At 41.9% G+C, this 22,718-nt stretch overlaps 1 protein-coding gene across 4 annotated transcripts in view; it reads left to right on the forward strand.

Moving 5' to 3' along the window:
- DMD (dystrophin) overlaps positions 1 to 22,151 on the forward strand; it is a 2,077,064-nt gene extending 2,054,913 nt beyond the window's left edge. For 2 of the 4 annotated variants that reach the window (XM_021677964.2, XM_044911938.1), the window contains 2 exons: positions 8,503 to 8,595; positions 21,682 to 22,151. In XM_021677964.2, coding sequence (XP_021533639.1) covers positions 8,503 to 8,595; positions 21,682 to 21,779 — 191 coding nt within the window. In that variant the 3' untranslated portion in view covers positions 21,780 to 22,151. Of the gene's footprint in view, positions 1 to 8,502; positions 8,596 to 16,981; positions 17,014 to 21,681 lie in introns of all 4 variants that reach the window. The other 2 variants (XM_021677947.1, XM_021677955.2) reach the window with 2 other exon arrangements.
- The last annotated feature ends 567 nt before the right edge of the window (positions 22,152 to 22,718 follow it).

The following is a 22,718-nucleotide window of genomic DNA, read 5'->3' on the forward strand; positions in this document are numbered from 1 at the left end:
ACTGATGGTTGCCAGAGGGGAGAGGGGTGGGGTAACAGGCTTCCAGTGATGGGATGAGTAAGTCACGGGAATAAAAGGCACAGCACAGGGAACAAAGTCAATGATAGAATAGCACTGTGTGATGACAGATGGTAGCCACACTTGCGATGAGCAGCACATAAGGTATAGAGAAGATCGGCGACTATGTTGTACACCTGAAACTAATGGGATATTGTGTGTCTTCACCTATACTCAAAAACACTTTAAGAACACGCATCTATATGCTGCCTCTGAGAGACTCACTTTACATGTAAGCACACATACAGACTGAGAGTAAAGGGATAGAGAAAGATATTCCATGGAAATGAAACTAAAAGCTGGGGTGGTTATACTTACATCAGACGCAATAGACTTTACAACAAAGACTGTAGTAAGAAACAACAAAAGGCGCTACATAATGATATAGGGTCAGTCCAACAAGAGGATATGACATTTGTACATATTTATGCACCCAACACGGGGAGCACCAAAATATAGAAAGCAAATATTAACAGATCTAAAGGGAGACATTAACAGTAGTACAATAATAGTAGGGGACTTCAATATCCCACTTTTCATTAATGGGTAGATCATATAGACAGAAAATCAGTAGAAAAACACTGGACTTAAATCTTTCTGGTCTAATGTGTCATTTAACAGATTATATAAACATTCTATCCAAAAACAGAGAACACATTCTAAAGCACAACTGGGACATTGCTCCAGGGAAAGATCATATGTTAGAGGCCATCAAACAAGTCTTAGTAAGTTTGAAAAAATTGAAATCAAGCATCTTTTCTGACCACAATGGTCTGAAACTAGAAATCCGTTACAAGAAAATAGGAAAATCCGCAAATGGGTGATTAAACAACATCCTTCTGAACAACCAGTGGATCAAAAAGAGAGAAATAAAAAAATACCTTGAGACAAATGAAAGTGGAAACAACATAACCAAAAGTTATGGAACCCAGCAAAAGCAGTTCAAAGAGGGAGTTCATCGCAATAAATACCTACATCAAGACACAAGGAAAGTCTCCAACTCTCAGCTCAAGGAACTAGAAAGTGTCCAAAGTTAATGGACAACATCTGCAAATCAATATGACATACCACATCAACACAATAAAGGATGAAAATCATATATAATCATCTCAGTAGAGGAAGAAAAAGCATTTGACAAAATTCAGTATTCCTCCATGATAAAAACTATTAGAAAGTGGGCACAGAGGGAACATACATCAACATCATAGAGGCCGTATATAACATGTCCACAGCTAACATCGTATTCGACAGTGAAAAACCGAAAGCTGTTCTTCCAAAATCGGGAACAAGACAAGCATGCCCACTCTCAACCACTTTGATTCAACGTAGTATTGGAAATCCTAGCCAAAACAATCCCATAACAAAAAGAAATACAAGGCTTCCAAATCATAAGGAAGAAAGATTCTCTCAATTTACAGATGAAGTGTTTTATATACAGAAAACCCTGTAGACTCCACCAAAAAACTGTTAGAATAAATGAATTCAGTAAAGTTGCAGGATACAAAATCAATATACAGAAATCTGTTGTTTCTTTACTCTAATAACGAACTATCAGAAAGAGAAATTAAAACAACAATCTCATTTACATCAAAAAGAAATAAAATACCTGGGAATACATTAAATTAAGATAGTGAAAGACCTGTATGGTGAAAACTATCAGATATTGATAAAAGAATTTGAAGAAGATGCAAAAAAATGCAAAGATATTTTTGTGCTCACGGATTAGAAGAATACTGTTAAAATGCCCATCCCACCCCGAAGCAATCTACAGAGTTAATGCAATCCCTATCAAAATTCCAATGGTATTTTTCACAGAAAGAGAACAAACATTCCTAAAATGGGTCTGGAACCAAAGAAGACCCCCAATAGCCAAAGCAATCTTGAGAAAGAAGAACAAAGCTAGAGGCATCATGCTTCCTGATCTCAAACTATATTACAAAGCCAGACTAGTCCAAAAAATGTGGTATTGACATTAAAAACAAACAGAAACATCAATGGAACAGAGTAAAAAGCCCAGAAATAAACCCATGCATATATAATCAATTTATTTACAACAGAGGAGCCAAGAATATAAAGTGGGGAAAGGATAGTCTTTTCAATGAATATTGTTGGGAAAACTGGCTATCCACATGCAAAAGAATGAAACAACACCACTATCTTAAACCATCCACAAAACTCAAGATGGATTAAAGACTTGAACATATGACCCATGCATATATAATCGATTTATTTACAACAGAGGAGCCAAGAATATAAAGTGGGGAAAGGATAGTCTTTTCAATGAATATTGTTGGGAAAACTGGCTATCCACATGCAAAAGAATGAAGCAACACCACTTTTTTTTTTTAATTTTATTTATTTATTTGAGAAAGAGAGAATGAGAGAGAGAAAGCACATGAGAGGGGGGAGGGTCAGAAGGAGAAGCAGACTCCCCGCCCAGCAGGGAGCCCGACGCGGGACTCGATCCCAGGACTCCAGGATCATGACCTGAGCCAAAGGCAGTGGCTTAACCAACTGAGCCACCCAGGCGCCCCACAACACCACTATCTTATACCATACACAAAACTCAAGATGGATTACAGACTTGAACATATGACCCGAAACCATAAAATTCTTAGAAGACAACATAGGGGGTAAACTCCTTGCCATCCATCTCAGCAATGACTTTTGAGATTTAACACCAAAAGCAAAGGAAACACACACAAAAATAAACAAGTAGGACTCCATTAAACTGAAAACATTTGCAAATCCTGTGGTAAGAGAGTATTACCCAAAATACATGAAGAACTCCTATAACTCAATCGGAAAAAAAATCTGATTTTAAAAGAGAAGAGCTGAATAGACATTTTACAGTGTTTATGTCCAAAAGGCACATGCTTCCTGATCTCAAACAGATGGCCAAGAGGTACATGAAAAAGCACTCAACATCACTAAATCATCAGGGAAATACAAATCAAAACCACAATGAGGTTTCACCTCACGCCTGTTAGAATGGCTATTATAAAAATGACAAGAGATAAAAGGGGTTGGTGAGGATGTGGAGAAAAGGGGACTCTTGGGCATTATTGAAGGAATAGAAATTGGTGCAGCCACTATGGAAAACAGTATGGAGGCTCCTCAAAACATTAAAAGTTAAAGTACCACATGATCCAGCAATTCCAGTTCTGGTACTTATCTGAGGGAAGCATAACCACTATCTCAAAAAGATATCTTCACCCCCATGTTCACTGCAACATTACTTATAATAGCCAAGACATGGCATCAACCTTAGTGCCCAGTGACAGAAATGGATAAAGAAAATGTGATATATATATTCAATGAAATATTAAGCCATCAAAGAGAATAAAATCCTGCCATTTGTGACAACACGGATGGACCTTGAGGGCATGATGCTAAGTTAGAGAATAAATACATGATCTCGCTTATATGTGAACTCTTAAAAAAAAAGGAAACTCATAGATACAGAGAACCAGATTAGTGATGGCCGTAGGCCGGGGGTGGGCAAAATGGGTGAAGGTGGTCAAAAGGTAGAAACTTCCATTTGTAAGTAATTTCGGGGAGGTAACATACAGCATGGAGACTATAGTTAACAATACTGTATTGTATATTTCAAAGTGGCTAAGCAAGTAAATCTTAAAAGTCCTCATCACCAGAAAGAAATACACAGCTATTTTGGTGGTGAGTGTTAACTACACTTATTGTAGTCATCAGTTTGCAATATGTGCATATTTCAAATCATTATGTTGCACACCTAAAACTAATAGAATGTTGTATGTCAATAAAAATAAATTTAAAAGAATATTGGCTAATTTCAGTATCTTTCACCATCCTTCAACACTGGCCAGCCAAACATCAGCATCATCATTGGGTACCAAAATATATTTAAAAACTTATAATAAAAGCAATTTTATGTAAAATTGAGACCAGCTGCCCTGAAGCATAATTTTTAAAAGTGATTAAAGCCACATATCAAATACTGGATACATTATTTTTCTTTTGAAAAGCCGGAGAAGGGCAGGAAAAATAGAAGTAATAAGGTAATCATACATCATTTTGGAAACTAATTCAAAACAACATGATTTAGATTAGTAATCCAAAGAAAAATAATGGGCATAGTTGCTTATATTACAGCCCCCCTTTTCAGAGAAAATAATTTTTTAATACATAGCTCCTATTTCATAAAGAGAGAGTAGTTTGCTTAGGTGTCAGCAAAATCACAAGAATAAGGATTTGGGGGTCTTTTTAGCATAAGCTACATTGGTTCTGGCTCAAGTCTTTTTTTTTTTTTGAGAGAGAGAGAGACAGCACGTGATTGGGGGTGGGGAGCAGAGAGAGAGAGAGAATCTCAAGCAGGCTCTATGCCCAGCACAGAGCCCGACACGGGGCTCAATCTCACGACCCTGAGATCATGACCTGAACTGAAATCAAGAGTCGGACACCTAACCGACTGAGCCACCCAGGCGCCCCTGAAGTCACTTTTTAAGCAAGTAGAACCATTATCATTTCAGTCTCTGAACGGGAATTGAGTCAGATAAGATATCATCGCTTCAAGTAAGCCTAAAACCCTGGTGAGTTTCAGAAGACTTTAAAGAATATCTTGCCCACAGCAAACCATTCCATTTCTTTTTTCCTCAGATGAAATGGTGTCATCTCACTTCTTGTTTCTTCACTGAGCAGCATCTCATGTTATGCTACATCAGGGTACTCTTTTAACTTGATCCTGTCTTATTCATGTTTTTAAATGTTTCAGTCATTTCATTGGACCAACTTCAGACAAGCTGTGGAGGCTATGGCTAATGATTCAAAAAGGATTGCTGGGGGGCATGTTTGTGGCAACCACCTTGGAGTAGAATCTAATTGAAGGATTAACGTTAAAGTACTGTCATTAATTATGAAATCCCTTGACCATTAGCAATATGCTGTTCAAGCAGGCAGTGAATCGGTGAAGTAAGAATAAGGGCTGGCCAAATTCCTAGTGTGTACAGTTGGGACTGAATATTTTCTTGTTAAATAAATAGGTTTTTGGGGGGGGGGGGGGGGGGTTGAACTTGTGGGCACAGGTATTATTAGATTTAAATACATTTCTGGGTTGCCTGTTGTAGCTACACATCAGTATATGATTAGAAAACCCATAAATATTGGTTTCTTTCTGGTTTGACATCTTACAACAATGTATCAGTCACCTATTGCCATGTGAAAAAATAATTACCAAATTCTCCAGTTACATATTTCTCATTTACGCATCTCTTGGTTGGCTGGAGTTCTGCTGCAGCTCATCTAGGCTTGACTCCAGGTTATGGGTTGGGTTAGGTCTCTTCTGCCTACGTCATCCTTCTTGGATCAGCAGGCTGTCTGGGCAATGTGCTCCTTTTAGCACCTAAGCACAAGAGGACAAGCCAGACCACCTAAGGACATTACAAAGCTCTCCCCCTATCTGCTAATGTTCCATTGGCCAAAGCAGGTCACATGACCTGGTCCAAATTCCTGCACGAGGGATGCATACTCTCCCCAATACTTGGCCACTCTGTTTTGTCTACACAAACTTCTTGGAGTTTGAGCAAGCCAGTCACACTCCCCTCTCAAGTCTTCACATTTGCTGTTCTCTCCTATGTATACATGGGTCACACCCTCGTGGACCTCGTGGGCCTCGTGGCCCAATTGTGCCCCATCAGTGAAGGCTTCCAAGACTCCCCGTTCCGAAGGTTGCTCGCTCATCCTCTCTTCTGAAGGTTTATCGTCTGACATACCTATGTAACTTACTTATTTGTTTAGACCACGTACCTCCATAAGACTGTGAGTTCCATGGATATGGGGCTTTTTTGTTGTTTATTGCTATATCCCCAGCACTCAGAACAGTGCCTGGCACACAGTGGGCTCCTGATAAATATTTGTATAAATCAACTGATCTTACCGTTTTTTTTTTAATTTGTATGGCTACTTTTTTAAGACATTTGAAAATCCGGCTCGGTGTCGTAGAGTCCAGTGGTGTTACTTGAATGTCAGGTGTCTTTTAGCAGTTTCAACTTTTCCAGCATAATTGACACAGAAAATATTAGCCATTAAGCATTTTTCAGTGTTGATTCACCTCTACTCATGCATACATGTGATAACTCTGATTTTGAATCTTAAAAGATTAGTTAAACCCAAAGGACTTTTTACTTAGAAAATCTTGAGAAAAAAAAACAAGATTATACTTGACTCGTGTATGTACTATGTAGGATGGAATCTGCACTCAGAAAATGTTTGAATGGATACTTTCATTGCCATCATGGAGGTTTTCCATTAAAGCAAGCCAGTTGTTTTGTTTTGTTAAGATTTTATTTATTTATTTGACAGAGACACAGCGAGAGAGGAAACACAAGCAGGGGGAGTGGGAGAGGGAGAAGCAAGTTTCCCGCAGAGCAGGGAACCCGATGCGGGGCTCGATCCCAGGACGCTGGGATCATGACCTGAGCCGAAGGCCGACGCTTAACGACTGAGCCACCCAGGCGCCCCAAAGCAAGCCAGTTTTATATTTGCACGTGGACACTTAAATCTGATACTTACAGATGATAGTCTGTAAAGATGAACTTGGTTGATATCATTAGGTTTATGCTTTCAAGTTTGATCCTTGAAATAATTCAGGTAGAGGAATGCCAGTCCCGTCACTGAACTGTGTTTGAATCTTAACACACTACAGTTCAGTTCCTAGAGCTCCAGTATGATGTAATTAAACTGTCAGAAATTTTAATATGGTTGCTCATGAATGTCTCTGTTGGTTCTGATTTATTCTGTAAGGCATACTATTGCTAAAGCAGACTTACTGCCATTAAAAATGCCTCATGTTCCACAACTTGGCAAAATTTGCATCCGTAATGGAACAAGGAGCTATAATGATCCCTGCAGTTGTCAGGATTCTGTTCCTCCTGGCAATATTTCATTCATTCCAACCTCACCAGATAACGGTGGTTTAAACTCACAGGAAGAAAGAAACTAAAGATGCTCTATTTCATGTTTTCATTTCTAGAGGCATAAATATAAGCAAGTTGTGTGTGTGTGTGTGTGTGTGTGTGTGTGTATTGGTAGGTAGATACCGCAACTTCTTCTTCTGTCTTGTGATCTTAACTTTTCAGCACTTATTTCTTGTCCTTAGTATTTGAAAGAGGTTTTCTGTGGTATGTTACCATGAGCCTCAAAGAAGGAGAGGTTTTCTGTCTATCCTAGGTCCGTAAGCCCTCCACTGTAATGATGACATTCAGCCTTCTCTCCACCTAGGATATGATTTTTGTCTTAGTGGTGAACATCGTGTCAAGGATTCCTTTAGCTTACACTTTTAAAAACAAAGATGAAAACTTATTAATAAATGCAGGACTATAATCACAGATGAAAATCCAAGTGGCACTGACGAAAGGAAATGACAAGCATACTTAAGTCATTAAATCACTGGCTGCCCAGTCATTTCCAAGTCAGACGTGAACCTGAGGTTGTCCTTAAGCATTTTCATTACTGTTGATTTGCCAAAGCAAGGTCTTGTTTTCGACCGAAGTGACAATGTACTGAACAAATAGAGCTGGAAGTTACTATCATAAAAAATTAGTTTCTAGAGACCTTCAGAGTTCAAAGTAATTTTGTTTCCAATGAAGAAATTTGTCCCTTACTGCAAATGCTGTTTGAGGTGTGTCTGTAACACATCCTTCATCCGTAGAGACACACAGATCAACAGAATCTACAAGTGGACTCCCGTTCCCAGAGGAGGACCATCCCTCCCTGAATTCCTTTTTGTCCAAAACCTCCTTCTACCCTCACATAAAGAGATTCTCAATCATGAAGAAAAAAGTTTCCCCTTTATAAGCCTCCAAAAACATGATGATGATAAAGTCGTCCCATGTAACAAAGAGGAAAGGAATCTTCCTCCACAGAATCCCCCATATCCACAGTCCTTTGAAACTTAGTATTTACCTATCCCATTAGACTTCAAAGGTACTTGAGTTTTTTGTATTTGTGGTTAAATATCAAAGGAAAGAGTGGGGAAAACACCGCTGTGTCGCCACTCCTTCCTTACCTTCATCAAGTGAGGGCAAAATGTCACATACTCACTTCCTTTTGTGTTGACGAGACACACTGCAAGTGTCTAATCGGGTTTTTTTTTATTACAAAGAAAAAACGGTTCACATCTACTAATGGGGCATAAGAAATTTACGTCGACTTTATCTTAACTTCTAAAGAGAGACACCGTTTTCTTCAAAGACAAGGGCATAGATCAATCCCTGCATGGAATTCTTCTTCCTGTGAAGGAGTCATTCCCTAATCATTCAGCCTTGACGGGTTAATTTTATTTGTGCTATTTCCGAGCAAGTGGAAGTGAATTTATAATGACTTTTTAAATGTGATCGTGGGCTTTTTCTCTAGTTTCTCTCTGTTTTCCTTAAGCGTAACGTGCCATTGTTTGTGCTTGCTTTCATTAAGGCGAGGAAGACCTGCTCAGTCCTCCCCAGGACACAAGCACAGGGTTAGAGGAAGTGATGGAACAACTCAACAACTCCTTCCCTAGTTCCAGAGGTAAGCTCCACGACGTGCAAGTAACTCACGCCTACTGGAATTAGGCCTCCCGTTTCCACACCCAACTAGCCTGTGTATATTCCATGTTTAAATGAGCACGTGCTGACAGAGTGCCACTTGGGGATCGTTGTGGGAAGCGAGTATTTTTCAGGGCTCAGTTCTGTTTTGGATGACCAAATTGACTGGTTTGGGATTCTGGTTGAATTCAGATACCTATAGAATTCAGATGCCTCTAGAAGTAAGAATATTAACTTCTACCTTTACTCCCTTTGCGCATTAGTCTGAAGAGTTAATTATGAGATCGGTTTTACTTAAGAGCAATGATGCTGTGACTTCGAGAGACAAAGAACTTCATGCCCTGATGGCACCTTTCCCCGGGACACACTTACCACACGATACGGTGAAATCTAGAACATGGCTAGTATACGGTGGTGGTGGGGACTTGGACTTCTGATGCCCTTGATATTTAAAAATTGTATCTTACCCCATTATTTAAATACAGGTACAATTAAATCTTTATATACTAGTCTGTTGTTGTTGGTTTCACTGCCATAGATGGAATACGGTCTTTGCAAAGAAAGACATTAATAATATGAATGCCCTTATTTCCCACCATCCCTTTGCCCGTATTTTTCCCCTCATATAAAAGCAGCATTTTACCCCACTAGCCAGTCTGAGCTTCAGATGTCTTAGTTCATCCAAGGAGGTTTCGCTCCCATTGTTAGCATTTTGGAATATTTATGTTAGTTTATTGCTCTGACATAAAACAGAGTCACTAACCCACCTCCCTTGAGTGAATAAAAAGAACGGCAGCAGCCGCCTATAAGGAAATGGAGGGAAAACCTAGACAAGCCAAAGGGGAGAACACAAGTCTTTGTGGCCAGTGATTGGCACCCCTCATGGGCAGCCCCAGAGGGAAGGGCGGCCGAGAGTCTGGCTGTTTGTTCCTCTCCATAAGAGCAATGAGGAGGCTGTCGGGAGTCATGGGTTTTTCCTACCTTTCTGTTCCATGTCAGCTAACAATGGCCGTTTCCGAGCTGCTTGATGTACGAGCGAACACTGTGCGGTGCACATTAAAAACAGTACCGTTCTCCTAGAGCGTTGCTAAGGAACCATCAGGGAAGCTAATTTTAAATGTCTGCACCAGCCATGTTTTCACTGCTGAGTGCCTCTGATGTGTTGATTTTAACACCTAAGAACCTTCTCTGTCTTCCCTCCACCCCCACATCCCCCACCTGCCACCCTCAGTCTCCATCACGACTCTCTCGGCTGTCTTCTCTACCCGGATGCCATGGTTCAGGAGAAGACCACATGCTGGTTGGACAGATATCAAATGCTCTCCCCTTTCTCCTGTCAGCTTCTAGGAGCACCTACTATGTACTAGTGGAGGCTTAGGGATGCAAACAAGGAGGGCCCAATTCCTTGCCTTCAAGGGGCTTCGGTTGACTGAGGATGTAGACTTCCAAAGTTCCCACTACAGTATAGTATTGTTGCTGTGCTGGACAGGGCTAGGACATGAGTGACTCTCAGAAGCACCCTTTGACCTAAATAGGAGGGGTTCACCTTAGGCACAGCAAGGGTCTTCTTCAAGATGACACAGCTAAACTTTGGGCCCCCCATGTAGCACATAGTTCCAGTGGTCCCAACCTATCCCTTGAAGGTCACAGATGGATACCTCGTCCCAGCGCCTTCAACTACAAGCTTGTGTACCTGCTCTGTGAGAAGTTAGTGGCTGCCATGTTGACACCCTGGGCTTTTCTTTTCTTTCCCATCTGAACAACCAGAGTATAGTGCATAAGAAGCTACAGCACGGCTCGTGACTCTGCTCGTGACCCATCCTCATTATCTTTAGGGGGAAGGTCTTTGCACCTTCCCCCTGCATCCCCCCTTTAGTCCCTGAAGCTGGATACCACATGGGTATGGAAGAAGCCACCTAGAAGAGGAGAAAGAGACTGCTGATATGTTTGGCAGTTAGCATCTCTGATGTTAAATTCATTTGTGTGATGTTGATTTACTTATATGGAAACTTGGGGAACTTCAGGCCACCTGGATAGTATTTACTAAATCCACACTTACAGAAGCATACCTTCCCGTGAGTGCTAATTTGAGTTCTCAAATAGGGGATAAGGAGGCTTTGTCTGACCAATTCCATTAACTGAGTTCCTACTTCTTCAATAGTAGGCTGGTGGCCTGAGACAATTTATTTTCCTGAGGAAAACAATCAGGATCTGGCTATTCTTTCTCTGATGCTATTACCTTGACACTTTTTTTCTTTTTTTTGTTTAAACTACTTCCTGACAAATTAGGCCTTAAAATTGGGCCTTTACTATTCTGCACCCAATTCCAATGTGTGGGAGTTCTTCCCACAGCACCAAGCAATTCCGACACCACCTGGGTGTCCTAGGATCCAACTCATTTCAGACACCATCTACCCGGAGAGAGTATCAGAGTCCACAGCTTGAGGGCTCAGTCCCCCAAGACCGCCCCCACTTCACTTCAGAGACCAGTTGCAAGACCAGTTTATTGCCTGGGCTTCTGACCCCCATGCTAAAGACGTAAAGGTTCCAACAGCCCCCTTCTTCAGTTCAATTACTTTGCTACAGCAGCTCACAGAACTCAGAAATGTCTTCCTTAGCAGATCACCCTGTACTCTGAAACAATAGAACTCAGGAACAGCCAGATAGAAGAGACACGTAGGGCGAGGTAAGGGGGGGAAGCGTGCGGAGCTGCCTGCCATGCTCCCTCCAGCTGTGCTGCCCTCCCAGCACATCCACATCTTCACCAACCTGGAAGCTCTCCCTGCCCAGTCCTTTTGGGTTTTTCGGGAGGCCTCGTTGACATGGGTGTGATCAATTAAATCATTGGCCATTGGTGACTCCCCTCAGTCTCCAGCCCCCCTTTCCATCCCCTGAGGTCAGGGGGGTAGGGCTCAAAGTTCCAACCCCTAAACCCAGAGTTGGCTCCCCTGGCACCCAGCTCCTAAGTGTACCTACGCCTTTTCCAAGACTTGCCTCATTAACATTACAAAAGATACCTTGCTGCCTCTCTTCACAGGAAATTCCAAAGGTTTTAGGAGCTCTGTGACCTCAAAGGGGATTAAGACCTAATATATATTTCTTAATTCTAAATCACAATCACAATTCTAGATCACCCTTTTCTCCTCAAATTCAAATGGATAAAAAGTCTCATCATTGTAAAAATTGAATGAAAAATATATATATGGTAGGGTTTAGTGGGAGCATCTTACCAATCGGGAGGTATGTTAGGTTGGTATTAAGCAGAAAATGTTGAGTCTTAAACATCTTAGGCTTACAGGCCATCCAAAAAGGAAGGGCCCTGAAAGGTCCTTTTAGCATTTCCGAGGACCCAAACTGTGGCTTTTGGCCTTTTGACCATTGTCCATGCCAGGAGAAACATTTTACATCTCAAACTGGATTAAGGATATAAAATACATTGTGTGTGTGTGTGGTGTGTGTGTGTGTGTATACACACACATATGTATATACCCACCATGTATATATGCCACACATGTATGTGTCTAGTCACATACACATACAAAGATCAGAAACAAAAGATTCGTGAACCAACACTTCCTATCTACAATTAATTCACACTGTTTCTCTGTTTTATTTATTTAAAAATAAAATGCTGGTTGCAACCCACTTAGTTGATTTTCAGATCCAGTGGTTTAAAAAAATACGGATCTGACTGATCTCGGTTTTCCTTGCCCAGGTGCACATCTTTTTTAAAAAATTACATTTTTTTAAAACTTCCACCATGGAAGTTGTTTCTGCCAAGACCTTCCTAATATCTCAGAGGACATGGTGCTTTTAATCTAAGTCTGCCGCCCATGTTCCCACTGCTGTGTTAGAAAGAATGAAGTTCACAGTTGCTACAGCTGTTTCGGGCAGCTGTTTGAGTAACTCAAAACAGATGTCAGAGCCAGAGGTCTGACACTTAGTGGAAATGTGCTATTAAATACCACCTCGTGGTTTACTTAACTCTGCTAGATAATTGCCCACAGGGGAAAAGACTTTTTAAATAAAATATTACGCTTTTCACACATGTAAAGCATATAAATAGGGAAGTTTTGCATTTTAAATGTACAACTTTTTTGTTACCCTTTGCCACAGTCTTGACTTCAGGCTCAAGTCTTAAGGTATCGGCTAAACTTCCCCTTGCATTTTCACTCCAAGTCCCTGGAAGCCTGAAGCGCCTTACTCATGGCCATTCGGCAAGTTAAATTAAACCCCTGATCTTATCTCGCTGGCCTTGCTAAACTGTTATGCAAATTAATAAAGGGGTTGCGTGCTCCTCCCTCTAGTGAAAAACTGCTAGCCAACACTGTCCTGCATAATAGCCCCTATAAATTGTGGGGTGTTCAAGGTATGAATGTGCGTGTCTTTAGCTCTATGCTGATACCTTTCCTGGTTAATCTCTAGACAGAGTTATTTGCAGCCACTTGAGGGATTTCAGTGACTCACTGTATATTAAACACAGAACATTAGCCAATTTCTAATCTATTTATCTACCAGTAATGTGTCCCTCTGTCTATAAATATACGTAGAAGTTGAATTCCGCTGTAATAAAAATCATTTTCTACTATAAGGCACTTTCTAAATCTCCACCCTTATTCTATAGGAACAGTACATGGGTAGAATGTGTAATAAACGTATTTTTAAAATAAACAATTTTAAGTGACTTGTCCCTAGGTCTCTGATAGTTTTGCATTCTGACAAAGGTATTTTCATCTGTATGTGCATTTACGAAAGAAACGCTTCCATAGTCAGTGGTATGGTATTGGCTTCTCTAAAAGTCAGGTGCCACTGTATACTAATTAGTGAACACTGGGATCCAAGATAAGCTCTTAGTGCAACAGGACAATTCAAAACACAGCGAATGGTGCTATTCTATTTCTATTTCTGTTGTCTGTACAAGGTCTTACCTAGTGACCTGGGCCATATTATTTTCCTCCCCAACATCCATGCCATCCTCTCTCATATGACCCCCCCCTCCATAAAGCCCACAGACATTCTGTTAACTGCCTCTGAATTAGCCACCCCACAGCAGTGCAAAATGTGCCATGTTCTAAAATGCAAGTCTTGTCTGTGGTTCTTTTATGGAAGAACTGCATCAAGACAAGATCACGTGTCCCCTCTCGGGCACCACTCTGTTTCCTCTCTGCTTCCATCAATTTTGAGCTGTTATTCCTTTACACCAGGGGCCAACAAACTGTGGTCCAGGAGCCAAATCTGGCCCACTACCTGTTTTTAGGTCTTGTTAGAACATAGCCACACCCATTCGTTTACACATTGCCGATGGTTGCTTTCTCACTCCAGCGAGGGAGTAGTTGTGGTAAAGTTGAACAGTTGCTATAGGGAGAGTGTAGCTTGCGAAGCCTAAACTGTTCACTGTCTGGCCCTTTACTCAGAAAGTTTGCTGACCCCTGCTTTACGCTATCATTGTTCATTCTAGCTTGTTCCGTCCATACGGTCACACACTTCTCGGTGCCGATCAACTTTCAGCTCAACAAAACTGTGCTTTTTGAATGGACTTGTGTATTTATGTCCGTGTTCACCAGACATCATACATGTTTCAATCTTCAAAGTATAGCCATTAGAATCGTCTTTCACTTGTGATAACATAGAAATCCTAAAAAGGGACTCACTCTTCCTTAACTTTTTCAGTTAGTGAACAAAGATTAAGAAGCTACAGCTACCCGCCCCCGCCCCCAAAACAGTCATGTCCTGAGATTCTAACCCTGAATAATGAATCATCTCAAGTTCCTACTGCCTGAGGGAACTTGACTTCTCCAGACCTGACCACGCCCTTTATTCAGACGCAGGGTTCCCCCAGCCTATTTCCTTCTTCTCTTGATTCATTTCCTGACAACATACCCACATTGCCAGATGGACACCCTAAGTGAAGGTCGAAGGAAACTCATTTCCAAAGAATGTATTCATGAAATAAAACTTAACTGGCACTTGAAGCTTCCTTTACTGGTAAAGAATGTTTTTAAGTGGCGCAACCAAAATAGCCTCTGTTTTGTCAGTGTAGAAACTAGTCCGCTACAGTAGAAAATATTATTTAACGTTCTTTAAACAAAAAGCAGAACTTCCTTTGGTACTGTGGTAGTGAGCTCATCGGAACCCAAGTGATGATGGCGGATTTTGAAAGAGATCAGGATTAACGTAGCTCTGGAAGGCCCACTGTACGTGAAACATGGCTTCTGAAGAAGTACCCGAAACAAAACCCAAGTCATTTCCTGCATATTTGGCAGTGGCCAGTGGATACTGAGTTCAGAATACGGCTTGGTGTAGAATAAAGACATGTAACCTTTATCACTCAGGGAACCACTAATTACATTCTGAAACTAAATCATACTGCTTTCTAACAACACTCCTTCCTGAAGCTCTTAAGTTTTAAAAATAGACCTAAGTGTAAGCCAGAACAAGTTACCAGCCCTTGGCATGCAACTTAAAGGGTAACAGGCAAGGCCAAGTTGCTGCAAACACCAAAGGACTCTTGACCATGGTCTAGTGGCTACCTGACTAATTCAATTCAACCAGCATTCATCAGCTTCCCATAATATCGAGGTACAGAAGTTTTGGGGATACAGAGGATGGGTAAGTGATATATGGGCCCTGGCCTCAAGGACCTCACAGTCTTGTAGGGGAAGATAATGAATTCTATGAGACAGTATAACCACAAAATAACAAAGATGAAAAAAGGACTTGATAAAGGAGTGGAAAGGAATGGATGAGTAATTCATGCTGGGATTCATCTGAGCTATTAAGAATGAACTAATGTTCTCCTCCCTCCCCTTTTTCCTTTCATCTGGTATGGGCCTACCACTGGCAACACCCACAACTGAGGAACCAGTACCCCTTTTTTTCTCTTTCCCCTGGTTTGAGGAACATCGTGAATATCTTGACCATGCTTATATGATCAAGCATGCAGTTTTTATGCTTTTTAAAAAAAGATTTATTTCAGAGAGAGAGAGAGAGAGTAGGGGGGTGGGCAGAGGGAGAGGGGAGAGAGAATCCCAAGCAGACTCCCATGCTGCGCGCAGAGCCCAACACGGAACTCGATCCCGAGACCCTGAGATCACGACCTGAGCCAAAACCAAGCGTCAGACGCTCAACCAATTGAGCCCCCCAGGTGCCCCTGCAGTTTTTATACTTCTAAGAAATCTCTGACTCACTTGGGAAAATTCGGAAAGAAGGAAAAGAGGGAGGGAGGGAGGAAGAGTCCTACTTAGAAAACCTTTCAATGTATCCTAGAAGTTTTAGACCCTGAACTTGAGTTGTGAAAGATTTCTTTTGGAATAGTAGGGCCATACTTCTTTGGTCTGGATGGGTAGTCCTCGCATTGTTCCAGGGTGCTTTAGTCCTTGCAGCCGCTGAGCATGGGGGGCTCATCAGGAGATGCTGTACAGGGTCTCCCACAGCTCTATTTTTATCTGCTCAAGTCAGAATCTGAAAACCAGTATTTCACTTGAAGGCCCTGGTGATGAGAGGAAATTGCAAGCCCCAGACATGCTAGGTATGGTCAGAGGTCCCTAGTGTTCTGTCCAATTATAAATATTACCATAGAAAACTTGACCGGAACCTGCTTTTCAAAAATAAATAAACGCATACAGTCGGAGGATTCTCTAAAATAAACAAGGCCGGTGGGTCTTTAGCCATCAACTCTCAAGGTTCCTTGTATCTGTTGCATTATGAGAAGGAAGTTGAGGGTTCGTTCCTGGATCTGTCTCTGTGGCTTGCCCCTTAGTGGGACTCATCTCCTTCCTCCCTTTTTTTTTTCTATTTTCTCAAATGCCCCCAATCTCATCCCGGGCATGCTCAGCTTCTACCAGATAGAAGGAGTTCTCCCAAGGGGGTGGAGTCCTGCCTCTGTGGCGTTTCGCCTTGTAATTGGGGTGCAGACTTTTGGCACACACATCCGTTCCCGTTTATGTTTCGGTGTATTGTCAAGTTGAGAGTGAAGAGATTGAGATTTTTGGACATTAAGCTTGAGGTTCTGAAGTTGTCCTTGAAAAACAATGCTCAATTTGTCAGATTCCTCCGCTGTACCAGCTTTCATCCAGTTGAACACATGAACTCTATGGATTCTGTAAGTTATGTCTCCTGGATCATGTTACCTGTTTTATACTGATTTTAAGTGTATGTAAAGGTTATTTGACTGGATGTGTCCTTCGGGTTTTTTTGTTTGTTTGTTTCTGGTTGTTGTTGTTGTTGTTCTTTTTTTCCAGAAGGGAATAAATGAATTGTCATCTCAACCTTTGTTTGGTAAAAGCAGCAAAATTGGTATGAAACTGTATATTTATGCATTTTTTTTTCCTTTCTGATATCTCTGCCTCTTCCTCTCTCCATTATTAAAGGAAGAAATACCCCTGGGAAGCCAATGAGAGAGGTTAGTGAGACTCAGGCTCACAGCCACGGCTTCTGTGTGTCTCATCGCGCTTTCTGTGTTTGGCGTTTGTGTAAGAATTGTGTGTGTGCACGCGCATGTATGTACTACATGTGTCATCATGTCAGGATGGTAGTCACCTCTCCACTTGCAGCTCATGAGGAACATTCTTCAAACGTTCATTGCCATTGTCATCACCATGACGACAGGACCAGGGGTTGGGGGAGCAGGAATCTCTATAAAATGGCAACCCTTGGCAGTCCCCAGGTCGTTAGCGTGCAGTTCATCATCTGTTGCCGTTTGTAACGCAAACAAAACCCTCAATGTAAATTTCGCCTCGAACAGAACTGAGGAGTCCTCACGTTTCTGTGTACTTTCAGGACCCTAGCATTTTTCTGCCAGTGCCCTGGGCTTTTTTATTCTTCTGGAATGACTTCATTTTGTTATTTTCTTTTTTCCTCATTCCCACACTCCTTTCCCACTCCAGCTAACATTTTTTTTTTTTTTGAGCACTTACTGTGCCAAGCACGGTTGTAAGCACTTGCCATCTTTTTCATGAGGTAATCTTCATGCCAAGCCTGTGAGGTAGGTACTCTTATTAACCCCATTTTACAAACAGGGAAACTGAGTCAGTGAGCGAGTAAGCAGTGTGTTCAAGGTGACAGAGCCAGAATTTGAATCCAGGCAGTCAGGGTCCAGAGCCACACTCTTGTGCTGAATTGCCACCTGAGAAAATGGTGTCCAAAAGGCTCGCATCACGTCGGCTAGCCCTTTAGAGAAGCGCTCTGTTCTTGCTTGGCCTTTGGAAACCCGGATAGAACATAACAAGTCAGGGATAAAAATTGAATGTTGGAGTCCTGAGGGTGCTTTTAAGTGCCTATTTATGGGATAAAAGGGGGGAGGGTGCAGTATTATCACTGAATGTGGTGTGAGGTTTTTTAGGGAAAGCTGCTGCGTACTTTTATCAGAAAGAGCGTCTGAACGTTCAGTTACCTCATCAAAGGACTAGTAGATGACAGAGTGTTGAGTGACAGCCCAAGGGAAACCAGCTTGTCCTTACCAGGAGTTTAGCGTGAAGGATGGGAGAAGGAAAGCTCTTCCATGGGTGGCCGTAACATCTACTAACCTGGGAGACGGGTTGGACGGGGAGGGAATGCTGACATGAAAAGATTCTAGATCCTTAGCAACAGGCTAGACAAGAGCAGTGTTGGATTCATTTAAACATAAGGAGTCATACCGGAAGTCTGCCAACACCAGGCCAGGCGAGTGTAATGACTTTAATGATCCTTCAGTGTGTCTGCACCAGTGCGGTCTTCCAAGGCTTGGGACACTGGGGTCCTGGGGATGGGGGAGGGGTAGGCTGGGAGGAAAAACACAGGAAACCTGAATTGGTGAAGCAGTGAATGCTCCTGATGGTTTGCCTGGCTCACGCACTTCTTATGTGAGGCTTCTTGGGTTCATTCTTATGGTAAGTGCCCCTTACAGTTTCTCTTGCCGTCTTATAAAAAGCCGCACCTTAATTGTGATCGCCCCGAACAGGTTTCTCTCATGCACAAATTTTAGAAAAGGCCCGCCCGTGTATCATTCAAGTCACAGAGGCCGTCAGAAACTTTATTACCTGAGCCATATTACAGTCCAGCTACATTTCCAGAAAACCCGAGAATCAAAGCGATTTTTTGGGGGTTACAAAAATTACCTCAAAGGTACAGTGGATCAGATAGTTTTTCAAAGATTAAATTATAGAGAAGAGAAACACAAATTTCACTGCACTACTCCAGCTTTGCTGTGGCCAAGTGAATGCTAACCATTTATTTGGGAACTGTACTTTAAAAAAAACAAAAATAGAGTGCCAGATTGCTATTTGAGGTCTTGGGTCTCAGCCAGAAAGTCTCCATTCCAATCACTGCGGAAAACAAGTCCCTCAGGCGGCGGTGGCCTGGGAGACTAAACGTGTTGCAGTTCGCGCCAACTTGGAAAAACAAAGCACTGCCCTAATGTTCAGTGCATGGCGCCTTTGCGCTCAACAATCCTCGCTTAAGAATGGATTAAACTAATACTTTCTGTGGACGCATTTTTATGCTGATTTGGGCCAGAAGCCGACTGCCGACGCCCACAGTCCGGCCTGCTTCTTGGTGCCTGTCACGGTCATAGTATGAGATTTTAATTTTGGGCTTCAGAAAAATCTGTCAGGTAAAATTAATGACCTCACTAATGTTCTGCCTCACACACATGGATCACAGAACCAGGATACAAATCTGTTTTCTGTGTCCATATCACACTGCAGTTTTAGGCCTCCAGTGGATTGAGTTATGATTCTTTGGGGCAGTCTTTTGTCAAAGAGAGAGAATTTTTTTTCCTGGGCTCTAATGCAAACCTCCATGAAAAACATTGCCATCATTATTCTGGTGAAACAGGTATTTGTGAATAAAGTAACCAAAGGCATACTATAGATGTGGTGAGGGGACTCTGAAGGTTCTTCTTTTTTCTAGCACAGGGAGAGCCTGAGGTCATTTGTGAACATTTAAAACTGTCCAGACAGGTGAAAGGCCACCTCACCTTTTGTGGGAGGGTGTGGGGTGTATTAAGAATAATCAACCTTTCTTTTACCTAGTCACTTTTTAAATAGCAGATACCCCTAGAAATGATGCCTCTGGAGAGTCTCAAGAATTTTCCTTCTGGGTAGTAACACCATTTCAAGGAGTAGAAGCACCGCTTGGCTATGTGATCTACAAATGCATTTACTTGTGAACTGCATTCCACATTCCCTAGCACACAGGTTTAAATAGGTACTTTTTATGATTATCATCAATAAGCCAATGGGAAAAATGAGTTCTTCCCTGTTCGGTTTAGGTCTTGTAATACATTCTCTACCTCCCTGGTAGACTCCACTATAGCTAGATGTGGGTGATGAGAAATAGTGTGAATTCTATTCAGGTATCAGGTTGTCAGCGTCTTGGGTTTTGTTTGTACTGGCTTCATTAATCGCTGCTAAGACAGCAAGTCATTAAAAATTTGCAGGTCGTCCACTCGTTTCCAGTTACGCACGAATAATTGGGTAGATCTCCCAGGGTTTGCTGGGCCGTCCAAAACAGATACAGAGGAAGCCCTGGAGCCTGGGGGCATCAGGTATAATATGGTGCTCTAAGGAGCAGCAAAGAACCTACTGGGTCCTCCGGTGGTTTCTATGGTTTAGAAAAGCTAAAGACGATTTCAGTTCTTCACTGAGGGCTGCCACACTCCCGGCCCACTCTAGGAGTAGAACAGCTGCTTTGTTCAGGTTTTTGTCTTTGCCATCTCAACCAAAATCCCACGTGATTTTTTAAAACCTAACTAGTTTTCACTGAAACTCTTTGCGCTGATAAAGCTCAACAAGATTTACAAACGTGATCACCTTCGTGTAAATGGCCAAAGGGTGTGAAACTTTTAGTCTTAACTTGATCTGATGCCATCGCTGGATAAGTGCCTGCCTCTGAATCCTCTTCACACCCTCTCTCTCATGTACTGAAAAACGGTATGGCTCTTGAAGTAAATACTAGAACAGAATTCCTGCCCTAGTCTATCTTTAATTTTTACAGGGATTTTAACAATTACGAGAATCCGTAAAGTTGATACATGGCAAGGTAGTAATAGCCTCGTAAAGCATTTCTAGTTCCAGGGGCAGTACTCCAAGAGCGGGGAATGATTTAGTAATGTCCAAGAATTAAAATTAGCCATATAAAAAGATGGGACATATAGGAAAAGACAAGTCATAAAGTAGGTTTCAAATTATCTTCCCCTAGATCTGAACTCTGCCACAGAGTAGCAGGGACATGGCCCTGCTTTTGGGCTCCATGCTGGGGGATCAATGTTAGGTCATGTCACATTATTATTAAAAGCCTCTTCGGATAGTTTGCCCCCATTTAGGAGGAGAACAAAAATGGATTCACCGGATACCCAAATTCATGCTGTGCATTTAGGTCATATTGTAATTGGGCTCTGGAGTCATTTAGAATGAAGAGTGATTTTTCTGAGGCAGCTTCCAAATTCCAATGTTAATATACAAAAAGGTCGATTCAAGAGTTTGTTTTTTCAACTCAAGTAAAAGCAGAGAGAAAACAGTCTCCTCCACCGTAGCCTTAAACGTGAGCCGGCGGCTTGAAAGAGCACAGAAGTGAAGATCCCGTGTCGTGGTCATGGTGGCAGTGATGAGAATGGTGATGACGATACATGGTGGCGCTGGCAGTGGGGCTAGGTCTGGGGAGAGGGACTGATGATACTGAGATTCGAGTCCAAGGGCACAGTAAGTCATCTCCCACGACAAGGCGGGGAAGGTCCATCCCATCAGGAAATAGTCCTGTTGCGACGGGCACCTTGTGCTTCTCCGTGGAAGCCTGCGGCTAGACGCTTCCATTGGGAAGATGAGTGCGCTCTCAGACACTTTCCCACTGAAATGACCACAGTAGCAGCCTGACCCGGTAGTAAGCTGATACTAACAACGTGGAATGGCTTCATTAACAAGGCTTTGCTTCTTCCTGGAAACGGGGGAAAAAATCAAATCCTGTTGTGTAGACCCTCGGTGCAGCTTCTGTGTTGTCTTCACCTGGAAGTGGGGAAGGATCTCCCAAACGGCGAAGAGTCGGGCTCATGCGATCTGCACCTAGTGTCACGCCTCTCTTTCTCTCTGTTTTCCAGGACACAATGTAGGAAGCCTTTTCCACTTGGCAGATGATTTGGGCAGAGCGATGGAGTCCTTAGTTTCAGTCATGACAGATGAAGAAGGGGCAGAATAAATGTTTTACGACTCCTGATTCCCGCATGGTTTTTATAATATTCATACAACAAAGAGGATTAGACAGTAAGAGTTTACAAGAAAAAAAAAAATCTATATTTTTGTGAAGGGTAGTGGTACTATACTGTAGATTTCAGTAGTTTCTAAGTCTGTTATTGTTTTGTTAACAATGGCAGGTTTTACACGTCTATGCAATTGTACAAAAACGTTATAAGAAAACTACATGTAAAATCTTGATAGCTAAATAACTTGCCATTTCTTTATATGGAACGCATTTTGGGTTGTTTAAAAATTTATAACAGTTACAAAGAAAGATTGTAAACTAAAGTGTGCTTTATAAAAAAAAAAAGTTGTTTATAAAAACCCCTAAAAACAGACACACACACACACACACACACACACACACAAACACCCACCCACCCACACTTTGAGGCAGCGCATTGTTTTGCATTGTTTTAGCGTGATATCCATGTGAAATTCCTGGTTTTTTCTTTTCTGGCATAGTAAAGATAGGACTTCCTCTAACACCACCAAACAACTACATCACTTTGCTCTTTTCGGAATCGGTGACTGAGTGGGACTGGCTGTGGGTTTTCGCTTTATGCATCTATATGTCTAGAAGTATGTAAATACTGTAGGTATATAGATTAAATAGATCTGACTTTCTGGAGACCTTTTAAACGTCTTGTTCAAATGATCTGGCCACTTCCTAATGGAAAGAGATTGCTTCTGGTCACCCAGGCTTACCTGCTTTGTTTAGAAGGAATTTTCCCTGGAGCCTGAAACCAGGAAGCAACTACCACACTAAGACATTGTCTGGGGCTCCAGATGTTTCTCATTTGGAACTTTCCACTGACAGCTACGGTATTGAATTTTTGTAAAAGGGACACATGAATGAATACACAGGACTTACTGCGTCCAAGTAATCCTTCAGTTGATA

The sequence above is a fragment of the Neomonachus schauinslandi genome, chromosome X (assembly GCF_002201575.2).
Source record: "Neomonachus schauinslandi chromosome X, ASM220157v2, whole genome shotgun sequence".
Classification (NCBI taxonomy): Eukaryota; Metazoa; Chordata; class Mammalia; order Carnivora; family Phocidae; genus Neomonachus; species Neomonachus schauinslandi.